General features: G+C 40.4%; 2 protein-coding genes across 3 annotated transcripts in view; one reads left to right on the top strand and one right to left on the bottom strand.

Annotated features, from left to right (window-relative positions):
* The window catches only part of wnt5b (wingless-type MMTV integration site family, member 5b), a 108,073-nt gene that overhangs the window by 44,954 nt on the left and 45,999 nt on the right, over window positions 1-17,120 (top strand). The window lies entirely within an intron of this gene.
* Window positions 13,210-16,211, bottom strand: fbxl14b (F-box and leucine-rich repeat protein 14b). The gene has a single exon (XM_088646774.1). The coding sequence runs from the start codon at window positions 15,625-15,627 to the stop codon at window positions 14,425-14,427; it is 1,203 nt and encodes a 400-aa protein (XP_088502900.1). The 5' UTR covers window positions 15,628-16,211; the 3' UTR covers window positions 13,210-14,424.

Consider the following 17,120-nt stretch of genomic DNA (forward strand, 5'->3'; position numbering starts at 1 on the left):
CAGTACTGAGGAAGAATCTCTGAAGACTTAAAATACAGACTCCTTTTAAAATGGGCTTGAAGCTATGTAGCAGTTTAAAACAAGAAAATAATGTACATAAAATCTAAGCTTAAAACCAAATATACACTGCATACTCACAACGAGCCTCATAAGATACAGTGCATATGCTGTATTCATTGCTGTGCTTTTTGTCAGTTGTGTTTTCCTTGACAAGCAAATAGCATCGGTCTGTTCATAGGATTCCTGAGGTCTGTCTTGCAGAAGCCTTGAGAGTTTCTGTTGGCAGAGCGGTTTTGGGGATCGGAATAAGTTTTATTATAAAGCAAAGTGACTGTTTTCCGTGAAGTAGAAGTGGAAACTTCTCTTGCTATCCCCCTGCCTGATTGACGTTTTCTAATGGGCGCTGATGAAAAATGGGCTCAGTTGAGAATATGCTGTGATCTGGCGTTTTTGGGCCATGGTCGAGACTTATATAAGGGGGACTTTGTGGGAATTAACCTGCTCGTAATGAAGAATACTTTATGAGGATTACTGGCTAGTATTGGTCAGTTTCTTTTTTTAGCCGTTGGACCGTCCTGGGCTCACAGCCTCCTGTTTCCAGAAGCTCAGATGCAGAACACCCTCTCCTGTTGTGCTTGTGATCTGGAGGCTTCATAGTTGCTAATTGGGTTACCATCGACCTTGGATTTGTGCCTCTGTCAGGGTGATTGGTAGTAAAAGCAGGAGCTGATGCAGTCCTCTTACGCCTATCGTGTTGCTGTAGAGTACATTTATCATAATGCACTTTGCCAGTTATCGTACATTCATGTACTGAGAACATTAAGGAACTGCAGGCATCTAAACACTTCACACCTGAACAACGCCATCTGTGGCCAAACGGTGCATCACAGAGTATTGCTTTTATGGTGCATATACTGTACATCGTGTTTTCCTCACACAATGGAAAATCGTCACTGTGCCATTGTATATGCAGTGAAACGATGATCTTTGCTGAGTGACCATCTGAAAAAGCTTTCTAAAACGTGAGGATTTATTTTTTACTGACCTGATTAAATAATTACGTCTGCTTGCTTTACTCTTTACAGTTCCATTGGCCAAGCTGATCAGAAAGTTTTTGAAAAAAAATAAAAAAGTGAACTTTGGGGGGGGGGGGAAGCTTTTTTTTTTACAATGACTATTTTATGCACATTTGTTAAGATGTGCCTGCTGGTAATTCATAAATAATATCAAGTGAAGCTCTTGCACATGCAGTAGCTGTTAATTCCTCTTATTTCACTGGATGGTTTGAAACCTGTCAAGGTTTAATGTATATGGGATTGTTGAGCCAGGTGGCAACCTTCTGGTTGTGCAATTATATTTCATTTCAAAGGTTTGATTTCATATGCACTGAGTGCAGCAGACATTAAATGAACACCTCACTGAGTGCATCCTGTGAGGTGGACTTTATAAATAGAAATTTGCAGAAAGCATCCTGCTTTATGTATACAGGATATGCACACCACAGTGCAAAGGTCTTGGACATTTTGCATTATTCCACTCTTTTCACTCAGTTTTTTCCTTCCTTATGCACAAACATTTCTATTGCATTCTTCTGCCTCGAAATTTGATTATTTTTATCAGCTACCAGTTAGTACTGACAGATCTCCGATTTCTAATACAAAAGTCATATTTGGGCTTCCTGGATGCATAACGGAAATCAATGTGAATGATGAAATACACCTCGCACTGAGTCATTTAGATTTGAGAGGCACACGTGACAGATTGTCTACTACAGCCTTTCATATTGGCTCCTTATGTAGCTCGCCTTGTGTTGTTACTGGGTTTGTGAAGATCTTGATCAATGCGAATCAAAAAAGTGCTAATTGATCAGCTTGGACTCTTCTCATCCAAACTAAGCTTTATTTAATAATAATAATAATAATAATAATAAACTTTATTTTATATAGCACCTTTGAAGGTCGCTTTACAGGATGACAACAACAATAAATAAGAAGAATACACAAGATAAAACACAATTACAATATACAGAGGAGACCATGGATGATGGTACTAGGAAAAGCAGAGGGGTGAAGAGTGGAACCAGTTAAGTAAAGGCTTTTCAAAAGAAGAGGGTTTTGAGTCTGGATTTGAAGGAGTTTAGAGAAGGTGACTCTCTGATATCCTTGGGGAGAGAGTTCCAGAGTTTGGTGGCATAACAGGAGAAGGCCCTGTTACCCATACAATGTAGACGGGCTTGGGGGACAGTAAGGAGAGCAGAATTCGAAGAGTGAAGGTTGCGAGGTGGGGAGTAGGGCGATAAGAGTTCAGACAGGTACTGAGTTGTTTTAACAGTATGAAACATTAAAGGAGGCTTTCAGTAAACTTGATACACATACTGTTATGTACAGTATATTGGAGCCTAATTCCTGATCGTGTCTTAGATGTGCAAGACTTTTACACAGCATTCTGCACCCTCGTTCTGTCTTCCTCCTTCTTCCTCCTCTGAATGTGACAGGTGTGAGTGGCAGCCCGCATTCCCTCCATCCTCAGCTTGGACACCTTCCCCATAAAATCTGAATCCAAGTATCGTGGAGGTCTGTTTATATAATAAAATCTGTTCTCCTGTAGTAAAGGCAGCTGACCTGCTTCTGCGTGCTTTTAAAAGACCTGTCCTTCTAATTCACACACCTTCATCTAAAATGGGCTTTCTTGTTACCTCTGGCAAACCTTCAAGTCATTTCAAGGAAGACAGTATTCTAATGATGTCACAATTTCTTTGCATTGCTCAATGACAGGGTGGACATTTATCAAGAAAAGCTAACTCACCACCCCGCATTTGATAGATTGTAGCTAATAAGCAAAACATTGTGAAATCGGGGCAAACTTCTGTTACTGCCATCTAAACAGCAGCTAGAGATAAATCTTCCAGTGGAATGGTTTCCATTTCAGCCAGCAGCCATATCACCCTGCAGCTCCCAACTTGGCTCCCACTGAAGCTAAGCAGGGTAGAGCCTGGTCAGTATCTGGTTGGGAGACCTCCTGGGAAGCTATGGTTCCTGCTGGAAGTGGTGTTAGTGGGACCAGTGGGGCCCACCCTGTGGTCTGTGTGGGTCCTAATGCCCCCGTATAGTGGCGAGGATGCTATACTGTAGTGGGCGCCGTCTTTCAGATGAGAAGTTAAATCGAAGTCCTGACTATCAGTGGTCATTAAATGACATGACGGCTTCCCCTTCATTCTGGGATTTCTGCTGAAAAGTAGGAAACCCCTGGATCAATTAGCTGCTTGGAAAAGTAGGAAGTTACTATCGCGACAGTGAATCGGTCACTCTGGTAGCCCTGCTTCATTTCTAAAAAGGGAATCTTATAAAGCACAGCACGTGCCAATATAATGTAAGTTTTTTTTTTAAATGAATGTTCATATTTTGCTAGGACAAATCGCTATAGTCCTCTCAATTACCGTAGAATAGAAGAGAGGGGGGGGGGGGAAATACAAGAACTCCATACCGTGTCTTTCTTAAAACTCATTAGCACTCACAAAAAGGAGCTAGGTGTCTGTCCCTGCTCTCAATGCCTTCTTGCGACTTTCTTAATTTAATCTAACCCAGGCCTTGACACCTCTGCCGTGACTAATGCTGCAGCCTTGAATTTTGTTAATGCGATCCTCAGAAAAACAAACTATACTGACGACAGACGAATGTCGCTTCTCCTGTGCCAATGTAAAACCCAAGAATTAAATCTTAATTCTCTTTTCTTCCTTTTCATGCGCCAGTGATTTTTAAATAGAACCTTTGCATTCAGTCTACACAGTCTTGAGTGACCTGAAAGCTCTGAAAGCCTTAAGATCCCAAGGCTTTCACGAGTACAGAGCTACACAACATTGCAGTGGTTTAGAATAGCAAAAATGGAAGCTACCTTCCATTATCTGGCTGCTTATATTGGATTTACTTTAAACAAAATGAAAGGTTAACAAGTTAGAGCCATTTTTCTTAAATGAGGAGGGGGGAAAAAAATCGTAACCGGCCTCAATCGAGACACATCTTGACTGTAGGGGCACCTCCAGGGCGTTAAACACTAAAACTCGATCCAACCGGTCTGTTTTTCTGCAGGCAGAGGGGACCTGCCCACTTCCTCTTCTATAGCATTGCCTGACAGTGACGTTATGTAATGCAGGCCTATATACGCACACCAAATGAGGAAAACACAGGGAGTCGACAGGATTCAATGAAGCAAAGTGCAGAATCAATACAATTTTAGGGTTAGCAGGGTCACACGTTAAAAGGACTAATAACCTTGTAAAGCAGAAATAAGTTAAGGGTACTGAGCTAGGAACATGGAGAGAATACCGGCTTCTGTTCCAGACTGCTTTATCTATGAGAAAGAGGTGTTGTGTAACTTTTGGAATGGCTCTCGCACTCTGTATAACAGAGATGAGGTGCCCTGCTATTATCTTCAGTTAAGAATTATTGCCATGCGTCTCTTAAGACAAATGGATTTTTGGATTTGTCACACCTACTATATGGCAACCTTATAGTGTGTTTCTATTTTGACTTATAAGACAAGATCACTTTGTTAGCCCTATACAATTTCTTGCATTAGGAATTTGTCTTTTCGCATACCCCAGCTTGATCTCCATGAGACACACAGGCACACAGACTGGGAGAGAGAAGCTTGGGGTCAGAGGGCAGGGTCAGCCATTTATACAGTACCCCTGGAGCAGTTGGGGTTAAGGGCCTTGCTCAGGGGCCCAACGGAGTAGGATTCCTCTGCCGGCCACGGGATACAAACCGGCAATTTTCCAGCCACAGGTGCAGATCCTGAGGCACAGTGCCCCCACTCCACCCTTATTTACTTATTTACTGTGTGCAGTAATGATTTGACCTTTCCATAACGTAACATGCTTGTCTAGTCCTCTCTTCTGGGCTCTAGCTATTTTTTTTTTCAGTTTAGTCTGTCCTGAGAGCACAGACCCTAATCCCTGTCATGTCACTGCCCATGTATTTAACGTGCAATGTCACAAGATCACTGGCCACCTTCTTTCACCCTTGCAGTGGTAAAAATCCTTAAAACCTGAAATAAGACAAATTTCCATTTCCCTGGAGTTCTTCATAAAATCCATGCACTGTAAAGCACAGCTTAAACAAGAACCCTCCTCACACATACAGTCATTTAAGAACATCCATGTGTACACAGACACAAACACGCACACACTCATCTCAGGACCAATTTTCCCAGAAACTGATCAACCTACCGTTTTTTTATGTTTTTGGACTGTGGGAGGAAACTCTGGAGCAAAACATACATGTATGAACATACAAACATGCAGATACCATCCCAGGTCCAGAATTAAACCCAGAGCCCCAGCACTGCAGGCAACAACACCAACAACAGTGCCACTATACTGCTCTCATTTCAGAGTATAAGAACAAACGAGAAGATGCCATTTGGCCCATCTAGCCTGAAGCAGTAAATTGATTCAAGGCCCTCGTCCAGCCAGGGTATCAGCTTCAATCACATGACTGGGTAGCTTGATCCACACTCCAACAACTCTTTGGGTACAGACGTGCCTCTCTTGTTCTTGGCTTTAAATGCACTTCCTTGTAGCCTCCACGTGTGTCCTCTGGTGCATGATCAATAATATAAACTTCAGATCAAATGAACGGTTACAAAAGAGATGAAGCCACCCCATCTAGCTCAGATTAGTTACTAGATGATGAATCCAAGGATGTTATCCAGCCATTTCCTGAAAGAATCCAGGGTATCGGCTTCAACAACTTGGCAGGTTATGTTGTTCCATGCTCCCACAGCCCCAATCTAGTGTTAGTAATAATAATTTCCAAACAAGTTAATGAGAGAAACCTTGCCCCTGCATCCTGTATTAATATGCGGTGATAATACTGTTCTCAATCGTCTGCTTTAAAACCCTTGAGTCTGTGATTCTTCAATTCCCCATTTTCCCAAGAAAGAACTGCAAAAACATTTTCTGCAAGAACTGAACTGAGGGACACTCTGAGTTTGAGCACCAACATAGAAACACGTAACCCCGAAAAAGACAGTTTTAAAGCTTCAAATTCAAATGCATAGTGTCATAGTGTTAATAAGAAAAAGATCTCCTTCACCACCACTTATCAATGACATTTCCACTCATTTAAAAAAACCCTGCTTAGTATTCTGTTGGTAAGCCAACAAGAATGTTAGTGAGGATGGGGTAAAATCTAAATGACTTAAAATCCTGCTTTTTCAATGCACTGCATAGACAACAAATTAAAGTCGCATAATATTGAAATACCCCTGTGGTTTTAATAAACGCATACCAAAATAAAAGACAATATTTATCCAACTACTTAAAAGCCTGAGTACTGTGGCGTACAACCTTTAAAATCCTGAGCGCTGGGGAGCTGCCTGTTACTGTACTGCAGATGTTAATCAGATCCTGTCCAGGGTATAGTCCCACCTGGATCCCTGTCTCTGCTGGGTTAGTTAGCTGCTCCTCGTGAGCTCCCCCATAGGATAGAGAAGCTGTACAGTAGATAATGGATGGATGTCAATTAGGAGCTGCAGAATAACTTCCCCTTATCTGTAGAGCCTTTCTCAGTAGCAAACAGGAAAGACAGACTGAATGTATATTATCTTTTCTATCTTCTTAGGCAAGAGTGCAGGATGGATACACCTAATTTGGAAAGCGCACAGCAATTTCCATTTGCACCTTTGTTTTTCTTGGATATAAACTTGGACATTTGGGTTTTCCCTTCGTTTCAAATTGGCCTTTTGGCCCAAGTGAGCATATGTATCCCAGATGTCCTATCAACATTCGGGGCCCACTGCATTAAAGCGCAGGAACCGCAGTCTTATAATGTTACAATAAAAACAGGCTGGAGACCTCTCACCATTAAATGGTAGCGACTGATGGAAGCAGTGAACATGGAGCCCGCCTCCTAACCAGGAACAAAGAAAGAGCAGCACTGCCCTGATCGCCTCACCATAGACATGCCCAGAAAAGCAGTCTAGCTGCAATGGCATGATTAAACCTACAGTAAGTCCAGACACACTGCGAAGAACCGGCCTACACTTATACAATACAGTGTGTGCGACAGCTTGGTGGAGCAGTGCTGAGAGAACAGCAGAAGGCTCTCTCTCTGCATATGGAGACAAAGGAGGCCCAGTCAGAGGGGATTCTCGTAACAGAGCTAACAGCCAAAGTGGTTCAGTCCTTCGATTCCACATAGTACATGATATCGAGCAAGTGCAGTAATAATAAGTCATAATACCATGCATTTATACAGTGCTTTGCCTCTCATATAGAAAGGGACTTAGTGAAGCACAGCAACAGCCTAGGTGGTGTAGAGAAGAGAGAAACTGCTTCACAAATTGAACTGAGGTTGAAACTTTATGAAGTGCTGACTGTACAAGTAGAATTTTGCCAGCAAACAGAAGTTAACCATCTGTACACAAAAAGTGCCATGGGACTTTGCACTGATCAAGCTGCCAGGATATCAGTTCAGTGTTTCATCTAAAGCACAGCACCTCCTACAGCACAGTCTCCCCCAGTCCTTGGTATTTGTTGGGTGCATTGTGATACAGAGGGAGAAATACCACCTGCAAGTTCACCAACACTTGCTTACCTTGGAGGTCTCCCATCCCACTAGTGTGTAGGTCCAGCCTAACTTCTCAAATCTGACAAGATCTAGATACACAGTGATGGAACTAGGAGTAGCTACAGTATACTTTTTTTTCTTACCACCTATTTTCTATTATCTCACTACTTTGTATTAAGTCCAATGACAAGTGTTTTGTAGGAGTAGAAGTGTCAACTTAAAGAAGAAATGTCTTACTTCCCTGCCCATGTCTAAGAGTCAACCAGGTAGGTACTGCACTTCAGTAGTGGACAAAACAGGACAAAATATGCTTTGGCATTCTACTGGATGAAAAGTGCTATATAAACGCAAGGAATTATTGTTAAATGTTACAAAACAGAATGCCACAGACCCCAAGAGTGAAAAAGCATACCGCAATCCGCACAGGTCTGTCGATTAGATTTCTCTGGGAAAGCAAACTGTTATAAAATGTTTTCTCGCACATGAGAGGCCTTTTAAAATAAACAATAGGATGTAAAAAAAGTTTCTTCGTATCTTGAAAACCAAAATGCCCCTCTCTCCATCTTAGTGAAAGCTGTATTTCCTGTCAAAAGCCAAGATGAAGAAGGTCCCCATTATCCTCAATAGTTATTTTGAAATGTGCACCGCACACAATAAAAATGGAAAAATCGAAAAGCGGGCAGATTGCAGGTGCAGTGAAAACAACCATGCCAAGTTTTGTGGAAACTGCAAAAGAAATCTCAAACCTTAAAATAATCTACAACAGAAGGCGGATGTTAAAAGTCTAAAATGAAAGCTCATCAGGCTGTCAGTTATTAATACCGCAGTAGGTACACACAGCATCAAATGTTTCGCCTTAAAATGAGCATTTTAATAATAAGATTTCTGCACTCTTATATACGGCTCTTTCCCATTTAAGATACGAGAGCCTTATGCCATTGTGGTAGTACCTTTGGCCAATACTCATTCATAACAGATAGTACAGTACTCTTCTCGCTATAATGGACACATGAAGAGGAAGAATTGTCAGCTATAGCTGTACCAATGAGTTTTTTTCCAAGTCCCAAAGCACTTGTATATGAGAAAAAAGTATATATGTGTACTGTATACGCTGCTCTATAATTGATCCAATAAGATGAGTAAACTGGTAACATGTCATGCACACAAAGGTCATTAAGACCATGTGATACCTGCTACCAACCTCAGATGCACCTTTCATACATGTGTAAAAGCACACATTGAGGTGCATGTTTTCAAGAGTTTTTCCATTTCATTCATAACCTAACCCTGCGGTCAATGAAAATTGTTACAATCCACTGTACCATAGTAGGTTTATAATCTACTGTATAATTGCGGTCGTCAATATGCAAAGATCAATAAAATGTCTACAGAAGTTTAAAAAGAACCACTGTAAGCAACAGACACACCCCTCTAGTGCACCAATCCTATTCTTTCCTCTTTAATCTAATCCTTTAACATATTTCTAACAAACCTATGTACTGTACACTACTTTCTACCTTCTTAAATGTATATGAATGGATCATTTCACATATCAGTTTTCTTATCTGTTTAACAAGACCTAAATGTTAATCACTGTTCACCTATGACGCCCACTCACCTGTGTTTTTATTACATATTCAATGTATTTTACAACTCTTTTTCAGCATTTAATTTTCCTAATTTGTTCTTATTTAAAGAGAAACCATGTTTAGCCTTAGAGTTACCCAACAGCTCCAATACTGTATTGTAAATTATACTTATGACTGTATTTATTGTGGAATAATTGGCTATTTACTGATAGCCGGACACTGGCTGACATTTTGAGGGTAGTCTGTTGTCATGTTGTCAAGAGCCACCGCACTTTGTCTCTCCTCTTTTGGGGAGAACGTTGTAGTCATAACTCATCACTTTTCCTTCACCAAATTTTGTCTGTTGCATCCTATATACGTTAAGGAAAGAAAATACTGTAATTAAGTTGTTGATTTCACCTAACAGCACTACATAGGTAATAAACTGATTTAACACAACTACTATCATCTTCCTCTTTAGTCTTTACTGCCATTAAAACTGGCTGTCACTCTGTGCCTATCCCATCGCAACAGTTGAGTGGTTTTTCAATGCTGGTAATGGTTAATTTACTTTTTTGTCTCAGTTTTTCTAAGAAAGTTTTTTCTGGAGTCCTTAAAAAATATGTCAATGACAGGATAATTAATTTAAAAGAAGGCTCATATCCTGTTGTCCAATAAAATAATTCACAGTATAGCCCCCTTTGACACTTTGAGCTTGTCCATTTGGCTATGCACTACCCTAACACTCCCTGTACTTGAATAAGCTGCTCACAGGACAGGATTTAAGGTATTTTATAAATTCCCAATCCACAAATCCATTCTAAATTCTGGTCCCTATTCAGAAAACAGTTAACCACCACCTTACGTTTTGATGCAGTTTATATTTCCCTCAGAAGCAATCAACACATCGCAGAATTCACACATCTTTCAAGATATACATTTACAAGTCTCCACAACCAAACCAAATATTTTAGATTTTTGTCTACAAAAGGAGTTGAGTTTGTCCCTAAAAAGTTGTCAGTCTAGGTTCACTTCACCTACTCTGAATATGACTGTCTGACCAATTATTGCAGTAAATTATTTACAGTGTTTATTACTGTAAATCCTCGATTTAATGGACCTCAGATTTAACGGACAGACTTTTAAAATGTTACAATAATGGGGAAATTTACAATAATACAAAACAAGGTAAAAAATAAATACTACATAGGCTTAAATTCATGAATGTCAATGGTGCCCTGTAGAATAAGGCCAATAGCTTACTATAAATGTATTTCATATGCTTTAGCAAATTGTATACAACATTTTCCGACACATTAAATAAAGACCTTGTATAGTTATTGCAAAAAAGGCACAAGAGCGGTTTTATCTGTGTTGTTTGCAATTGTTAAAATAGGTAAGAAGACCCAGAAAGTTTATATACTGTATAAAGAATTCATATTTTCTCATATAACAGTGATCTGGGGACTAAAAAGGGTCATTAGTGATTTAAAACAAATTTTGGCAATAACAAACTCCCTATCTCCCATATAGTCCATTAAGTTAGTTTACTGTAAAAATAGATTTGAAAAAAAATCTATTTGATTTAAGTCTCCATAAACAGGCCAAACATCTCTTTTAGTGTTTTTTTTTTATAGAAGGCCTGTTTTTTTCCATACCCAAAAAGGTTTGCTGAGCTGAGAGTGAAAGAAAATACTCAGAAATTATGACTGCTGTGGTACTGATTTTAAAAATAGATTTGAAATTGCTTACCTTTTCTGTTGGTACATTTCACCCTAACTTTATTACTACAATGCTCCAGTTGAACAGTTCTGTAGCTGCATTTTGTTTTTTAGTGATGTGCAATTCTAAGGGACGCTTTTAAAAATCCATATTGCAGGCCTATCTCAGCATTACACAGGCTTTTAAGCATAACCCTCTCCAATGGGCTTTGGAGAATTATGAAACACTAATTTGCTCTTCCTGCACACTTCCTAGCAAAAGACCTTGTAATAGTTTTTCCAGAAGCTACTTTTTCTAGACCATTATTGCTGCACTGAACAGCTAAAATACTCAATACAATACATATAACACAACATAAGGCAGGAACAGATTAATTTGTCTCTGACCAAATCCACAAAGCATTCCCAATGTAATGATGGCAGTGTCCAAATTAACAGTAACCTTGAGTTTGCAAGGACCATGCCTTATCTGAAGTACAGAATATCAGATTCACATTTTGGGATTGAAACAGACTTTATATTCTTGTATCTTTACAGCAACTTAATGACTGCTGCTTTTCTTGTTCAACATTGGTAGGGTTAGACTGATTGGCTGTAATAAACTCACTCAACTACATTCAACTACTTTATACAGGAGAAAAGTGAAGAAGAAAACGAAACACCAAAAGATGGGGCAGGGCCTGTATTCACTCGTCTTTTGTTGTCAAAATGCCATTTTAACACAACTGACTCAGTTCTTACAGTTGTGAGTCAAACAGTGACTCACAAATTCCTTGACTTTCTCCAGGAGTCTCAGTGGCAGACTAAAATCCCTTTCTTCCAACTCTTGGCTGGAAATAACACTTCAACGGACAGCAATTTGAACAATTCCAGGTTTCACTAAAAAGCTTTATGAGGCTCTTTGTAGACTAACTGCAGAAGTCACACTCTGTGCAATTGAGATGTCTCACAGCAAAGCATCGATTACTTCTGGTGCTGTGAAAGATGTGACTTTCTTTTTTCCCCATTCCCTTTAAAGTTCAAAGCCTTTTACTGTAACTCTGTGTCACCTTGCAGATTTGGCACCCATAAAATACATGATCCGTGGCTTGGCATAATGTTGCTAATTTTCCAGATGTTTAGATGCATGCCAACCCACTCCCACACTTCCCTCTAATGTAACCAGTCAGAAAACAATTTTAGAAGAGAAAACTGTAATTATTCATGTCCAAATAGTACCAAAAGGTTACAAAAGGTAAACATACTAGCTATTTATCATTAAGTTTTGATTCCACTCTCAAATAAAACCTTATTAAAGACTGGCTTTAGTAAGGCAGTACCTTATGAAGGTACTCAATTCTAGATCTTCTGTTGTAAACTGAATTTCTCCCTGTTCAGAACAAAAACTTGAACTGGTCAAATACTTTCATCCTATACACTTATAAATGAAGTCAACAGCTATCAAAAAGATAATTATCCCCTGAACACAGGGGATTTGCCAACTTTCGTTGAGTCACAAAAGGCGTTGGGCCAGTTTGTGAAGCCGCGAATTCCTCCGTCCACTCCTTCAGCAAAGAAGGAAACTGTCACCTCCTTCCCACTTCACTGGGAAGAAAAAAAAAGAGGTGGGGGATCTTAAATGCCGAGAATGATGGTGAGGAATGCTAAAAAGTGTGTGTGTGTGTGTGAGAGAAGAGGGGGTGGGCTGTGCGGGAGAGTGCGAGTAAAAAAACCTAAGGGACCCACCGTCTGACAGATTTGGTATGCATGACTGAGCAGGGAGAGGAAAAATGTAGCCCTGGCTTCTTAACTTTAAGGAAACAATGGCAACTACGCCGACTTTCCTTTTCAAGGCTTATTCCAGCACTTCTCGTAGAGACAAAATGCGTCGTAATCGTGGACCAACCTCCACGACGCGCAACATAATTTCGTCTCGGCAAATGAAAACTTAAATGAAAACGGTCCCTGACGCTTTGCTTGTTTTTAGATGAAAAAGCTCACAAATACAAACGGGCTGTGTCGTGTTGCGTTATCATGGAGCTGTAAGGGTTAACGTACTTTCCTCTATACATAACAGGAGCAACAATGTTCTGCTAACTTGAAAAGAATTTAGGTTGACGACACTAAACTTTAAAATGGTCAAAACAAAGAATGCGCAAAATCATCCCGGTATTTTCAACAAAAAACATACTTTCCATATATGTAGTCCCGCGCAATGATGATGGAAATGTTGCAAGGTTCTTAAAAATATTGAACATACGATTCAGTATTAATAATACAAATAAAGTGTTTTCAAACCTAATCTCTTTTACTCGAGTTAAATCGCTTACGATGCTAGGAAAGTGAAAAACAAAACATTTTTCAAAAAGATACTTCATATTTCCCGTCTTTATTATATAAATATCAGCTTTAATGTTTACTGTAAGAATATAAACAATTTAAATTTTGTGATTTTTTTCTCTTTGCTTTTTTGATTTTTTTTTACAAATTCACATACAGTACATTTCAATACAGTAGCTTCTCAGCAGGACTCAAAAAGATGTTGCAGGTCAAAACATCAAGTTACATAGGCCTGACACGCATTCGCTTGTTACCCTAAAAAAATATCAATTATTTCATATTTTATCTCACCCTCCAATCTCCCCATTTTGCTTTAAACAAAACACAACTGGATGTATTCACAATAATGAAGCCGGCTTTTTTGTAGTAAGGGGGAGTTAAACCAGCCCGTTTTCTTATTCAAGTGCAAGCACTCAGTGAACAAGAAACAATTGATTTAAAAAGGGTATTTTAAAGAAATCACTTCAATTTGAAGTATGATGCTCTGAATTACAGCTTTAAATTTAAAAACCTGCTTATACAAGCATAACAAATAAGATAAAGAGACCCTTATCATTCAAAGCATGAATTAAAGGCTTCGAGGCCTGTTGTGCTAAAACAAAAAAAACGGAGGCTTTCGTATCCAAAATCATTTTTTACGTCTTTGCATAAATTGTTTTAATCTGAATAAAGCAGGCTGTGCTTCGAAACATAATTTTTACTTCTGCTAACCATCCGAATGAGACTAACAAAAGTAGGTAGCTAAATAAAACCCATTCTTTTTGCGTTTCTGTGGAAAAAGACGATGTGGGGGAGGGGTTTTTCTCTTCTAGGCACAATTTGTCAGTCTCCGTTTCTATTTAAAAAGAAATCCCAGGCTTATAAAAAATAAACGAGGTAGCCAAAATGTTTTCAGACTTGATACATTTGGAGAAAAAAAATGAAGTAAACAAAACGTCGTGACTTGCTTTAAATATTCGAAATGTTTTTAAAAGTTTTTCTTAAAAAAAAAACAATGAGTTACCGTAATTTAAAAAGAAATGGCATTTAGGTGATACATTACAGGCATAGGGAAATGAAATCACATTTAGATTTTTTTTTCGGAATTAAAATGTCACAGTTTTGTCGTTTTAATATGTAGTTAAAATGTTTAACGCTTCCCACGAAGTCCAGCAAACATGATAATTATATTTTAATGCTGAAAAAATCCCCCCCGCCTACACCCCCTCCTCCCCCTTCCCCTTTCCCACTAAAATCTCCCAAGTTTCACCTCACTTTCTCACTTTCGGTCATCTGCCAAAGCCCCAGGTTTAAAACTTTAAGGCAAGGGAGCTGCGTGATCCTTTCCAGTCCCCTTTTAGTAATTTTTGTACATCCATAGAGATCTATTCCAGTCAGCTGAGTTAAATGATCGGCAATGAGCTCCAGTCCTTTGTCTGTAATCCGCACGCACTGGCCGATGTTTAGGGTCCTTAGTTCGTGCATCTGCCTCACCATCCTGTTGATACCATCGTCACTGATGTGACAGGAGCACAGAGACAGAGATTTGAGCTGGTACAGACCCTGGGCGATATACGCCAGGCTCTGGTCGCCGATCTTGTCGCAGAAGGACACGTCCAGTCCTGACAGCCTCAGAGTGCCCATCGCCAGATGCATGATGCCAGTGTCACTGATGTTATCGCAGGACCTCAGGTTAAGGCTCCAAAGGCTGGTCATGTGGGACAGATGGATCATGCCGGCGTCCGAAATCCCCCCGCAGAAGCTCAGGTTGAGCACCTTGAGCTTGGCCAGGCCCTTCGAGATGTGCTTGAGCGACAGGTCCGTCAACTTCTGGCAGTCCTGTAAGGTCAGGTACTCCAGGCTGAGGCAGCCCTCCGCCGCGCTCCGCGTCATGCCGGCCAGGTGGCCGATGCCCACGTCCGAGACATGCCTGCAGCTGCGCAGGTTGAGGCTCTTGAGCCGGTGCAAGCCCCAGGCGATGAGCAACAAGCCCGTGTTGGTGATGTTGCTGCAGCCGCCAAGTTCCAAGACCTCGAGGTTTTTGAGATACTGGGCGATCCTGCCCAGGCTGGAGTCCGTGATCTGCTTGCAGAGGCTGAGGTTGAGGACCCTCAGCGACGGTATTTCCTGCACGAAAGCGTGGCCCAGGCCGTTATCGGTTAAGTTGTAGCAGCCGCTGAGGTTCAGGCTCTCGATATTTGGCATCCCCTGGATCACGTAGCTCAGGCTGCGCCTCAGGCTGAGGATCTGCACTCTCCTGATCCCCCTGGCCTGCAGACTGGGGAAGAGAGACGGGTTGGCCCTCCTTAAATGCAACTTAGCTTCAACTCCCCTCCAGACCGACTTGTGGTATGAAGCGTCTCTCCAAGCCGTGCAGACTTGGGCTACCCTACCTTTGTCCCTAACATCCAAGTAGCTGAAAATCATGGCTAAAATTTCCGGGAAGAGGCACGAAATGTGCGTCTCCATTTTAGACCTGCATAAAAAAAGAGAGATCTGTATTTCGGTTAATCCAGCCCTCTTGTGTTTTCTTCCGAGTTTTGCGATCTTTTGTAATCCGATCAAACGTCTCTCCCTTTTTTCCCCCTCTTTAGTCACCTTTCTCGGTTCTTTTTTTTTCTCCGTACATATAATTTGTGCAAATCGATCAACTCCACGTCCCACGTGATCCGTCTGGGTTGCGCAGTAGGATTCAAAACGGGAGAGAGGAAAAAAAAAAGCCCCCCAAAAAAAGCTAGTTCCAATACAATCCTCAACCAAAGGGGGAGAAATAGCGAGCGATCAGACAGCGCTACCCACTTTGTCTTGTGATAGCCCTTCGCGTTCTCCCCGGGGATCCAAACGGTCGTACATTTTCGAAAAGAAAAAAAAAAGAAAGGAGAAGAAGACCTTGTACAATCACATTAATACAGAAAATAATTCCGCGCCGGTTCCAGCGTCTCTTCCTATCGCAATCGTGGAAAAACGAGAGGTTTCAGTTTGCTTTTGCGCTCCGCTCGCACGCATTGCCAAGCCAAGGGGCTTCCTGCTGCCTTTGTCTGATCTTTTCAAACTGACTTGGCAGGGCCGCTAGCACCGCGTCGCCGCGGGGGGCGGCGTCTCTGGTAAGCGCACAGAAACCTTGCGTTTTTTAAAAAACAAAGTTGAACTGTTAAAACGTATTCGGAAAGAAGTAGTTTAAAACGAACTCAAACCCACTTTCGCTCCGACAAAACTATTTTAACTACAACACACTTTCCGGCGTGCTCCTGCTCTCCCCCTTTCTGTCAAAGGCTGTTGGTTTTTCCCAGCTCAGCTGGAACAGTAAGAATAGTTCCCCTGGAAACCAACTTCTTACAATTCAGTTCACTTTACTCTTAACCCTTAACGGAAGGGGGAAGATTTTATTGCCTGTGTTGTTAAGCTTTTTATTTAATATAATATCTTACAGCGAATTGCTAACTGTCTCGATCTAACCCTCCCTCTAAACAGCATCCTATTTTCCATTGTCATTTCTGTTGTTCAGTGGTCGATTTCCGTTCATAGTGACACTTTTTAAAATGCAAAGTTAAACCGTGACTACAAAATAAGAAAACAAAGTATACTAGATATTGTATAATAACATCTAAAATCTCCGTAATGCCAATGACAAGAGTGTTGTCATATACATTACAGAGCTTTTAGATGTTAGTAAGACGAAAGAGTAATGTACAAAGGTGATTATTTCGAGGTTGTCTTTATCTAAATATTCATTGACATTATTTCAAAAATATTTAGATTCATTTGATTTGGAAGTAAAAAAATACGTTCTAAATGAGTCAAGTAATGCTAAGGTGCTTTAAATTAAAATGAAAAATTAGACCTTTTCTCCTAAATAATTTATGAAAAATAATTTTGTGTTTAATATGAAGGGACTCATATTAGTTAGAAGGGTAACACTTGAGAATTTTATGATTTGTTCAGAGGTGAACAAATTTTCACTG

The sequence above is a fragment of the Lepisosteus platostomus genome, chromosome 9 (assembly GCF_059453375.1).
Source record: "Lepisosteus platostomus isolate fLepPlt1 chromosome 9, fLepPlt1.hap1, whole genome shotgun sequence".
NCBI lineage: Eukaryota > Metazoa > Chordata > Actinopteri > Semionotiformes > Lepisosteidae > Lepisosteus > Lepisosteus platostomus.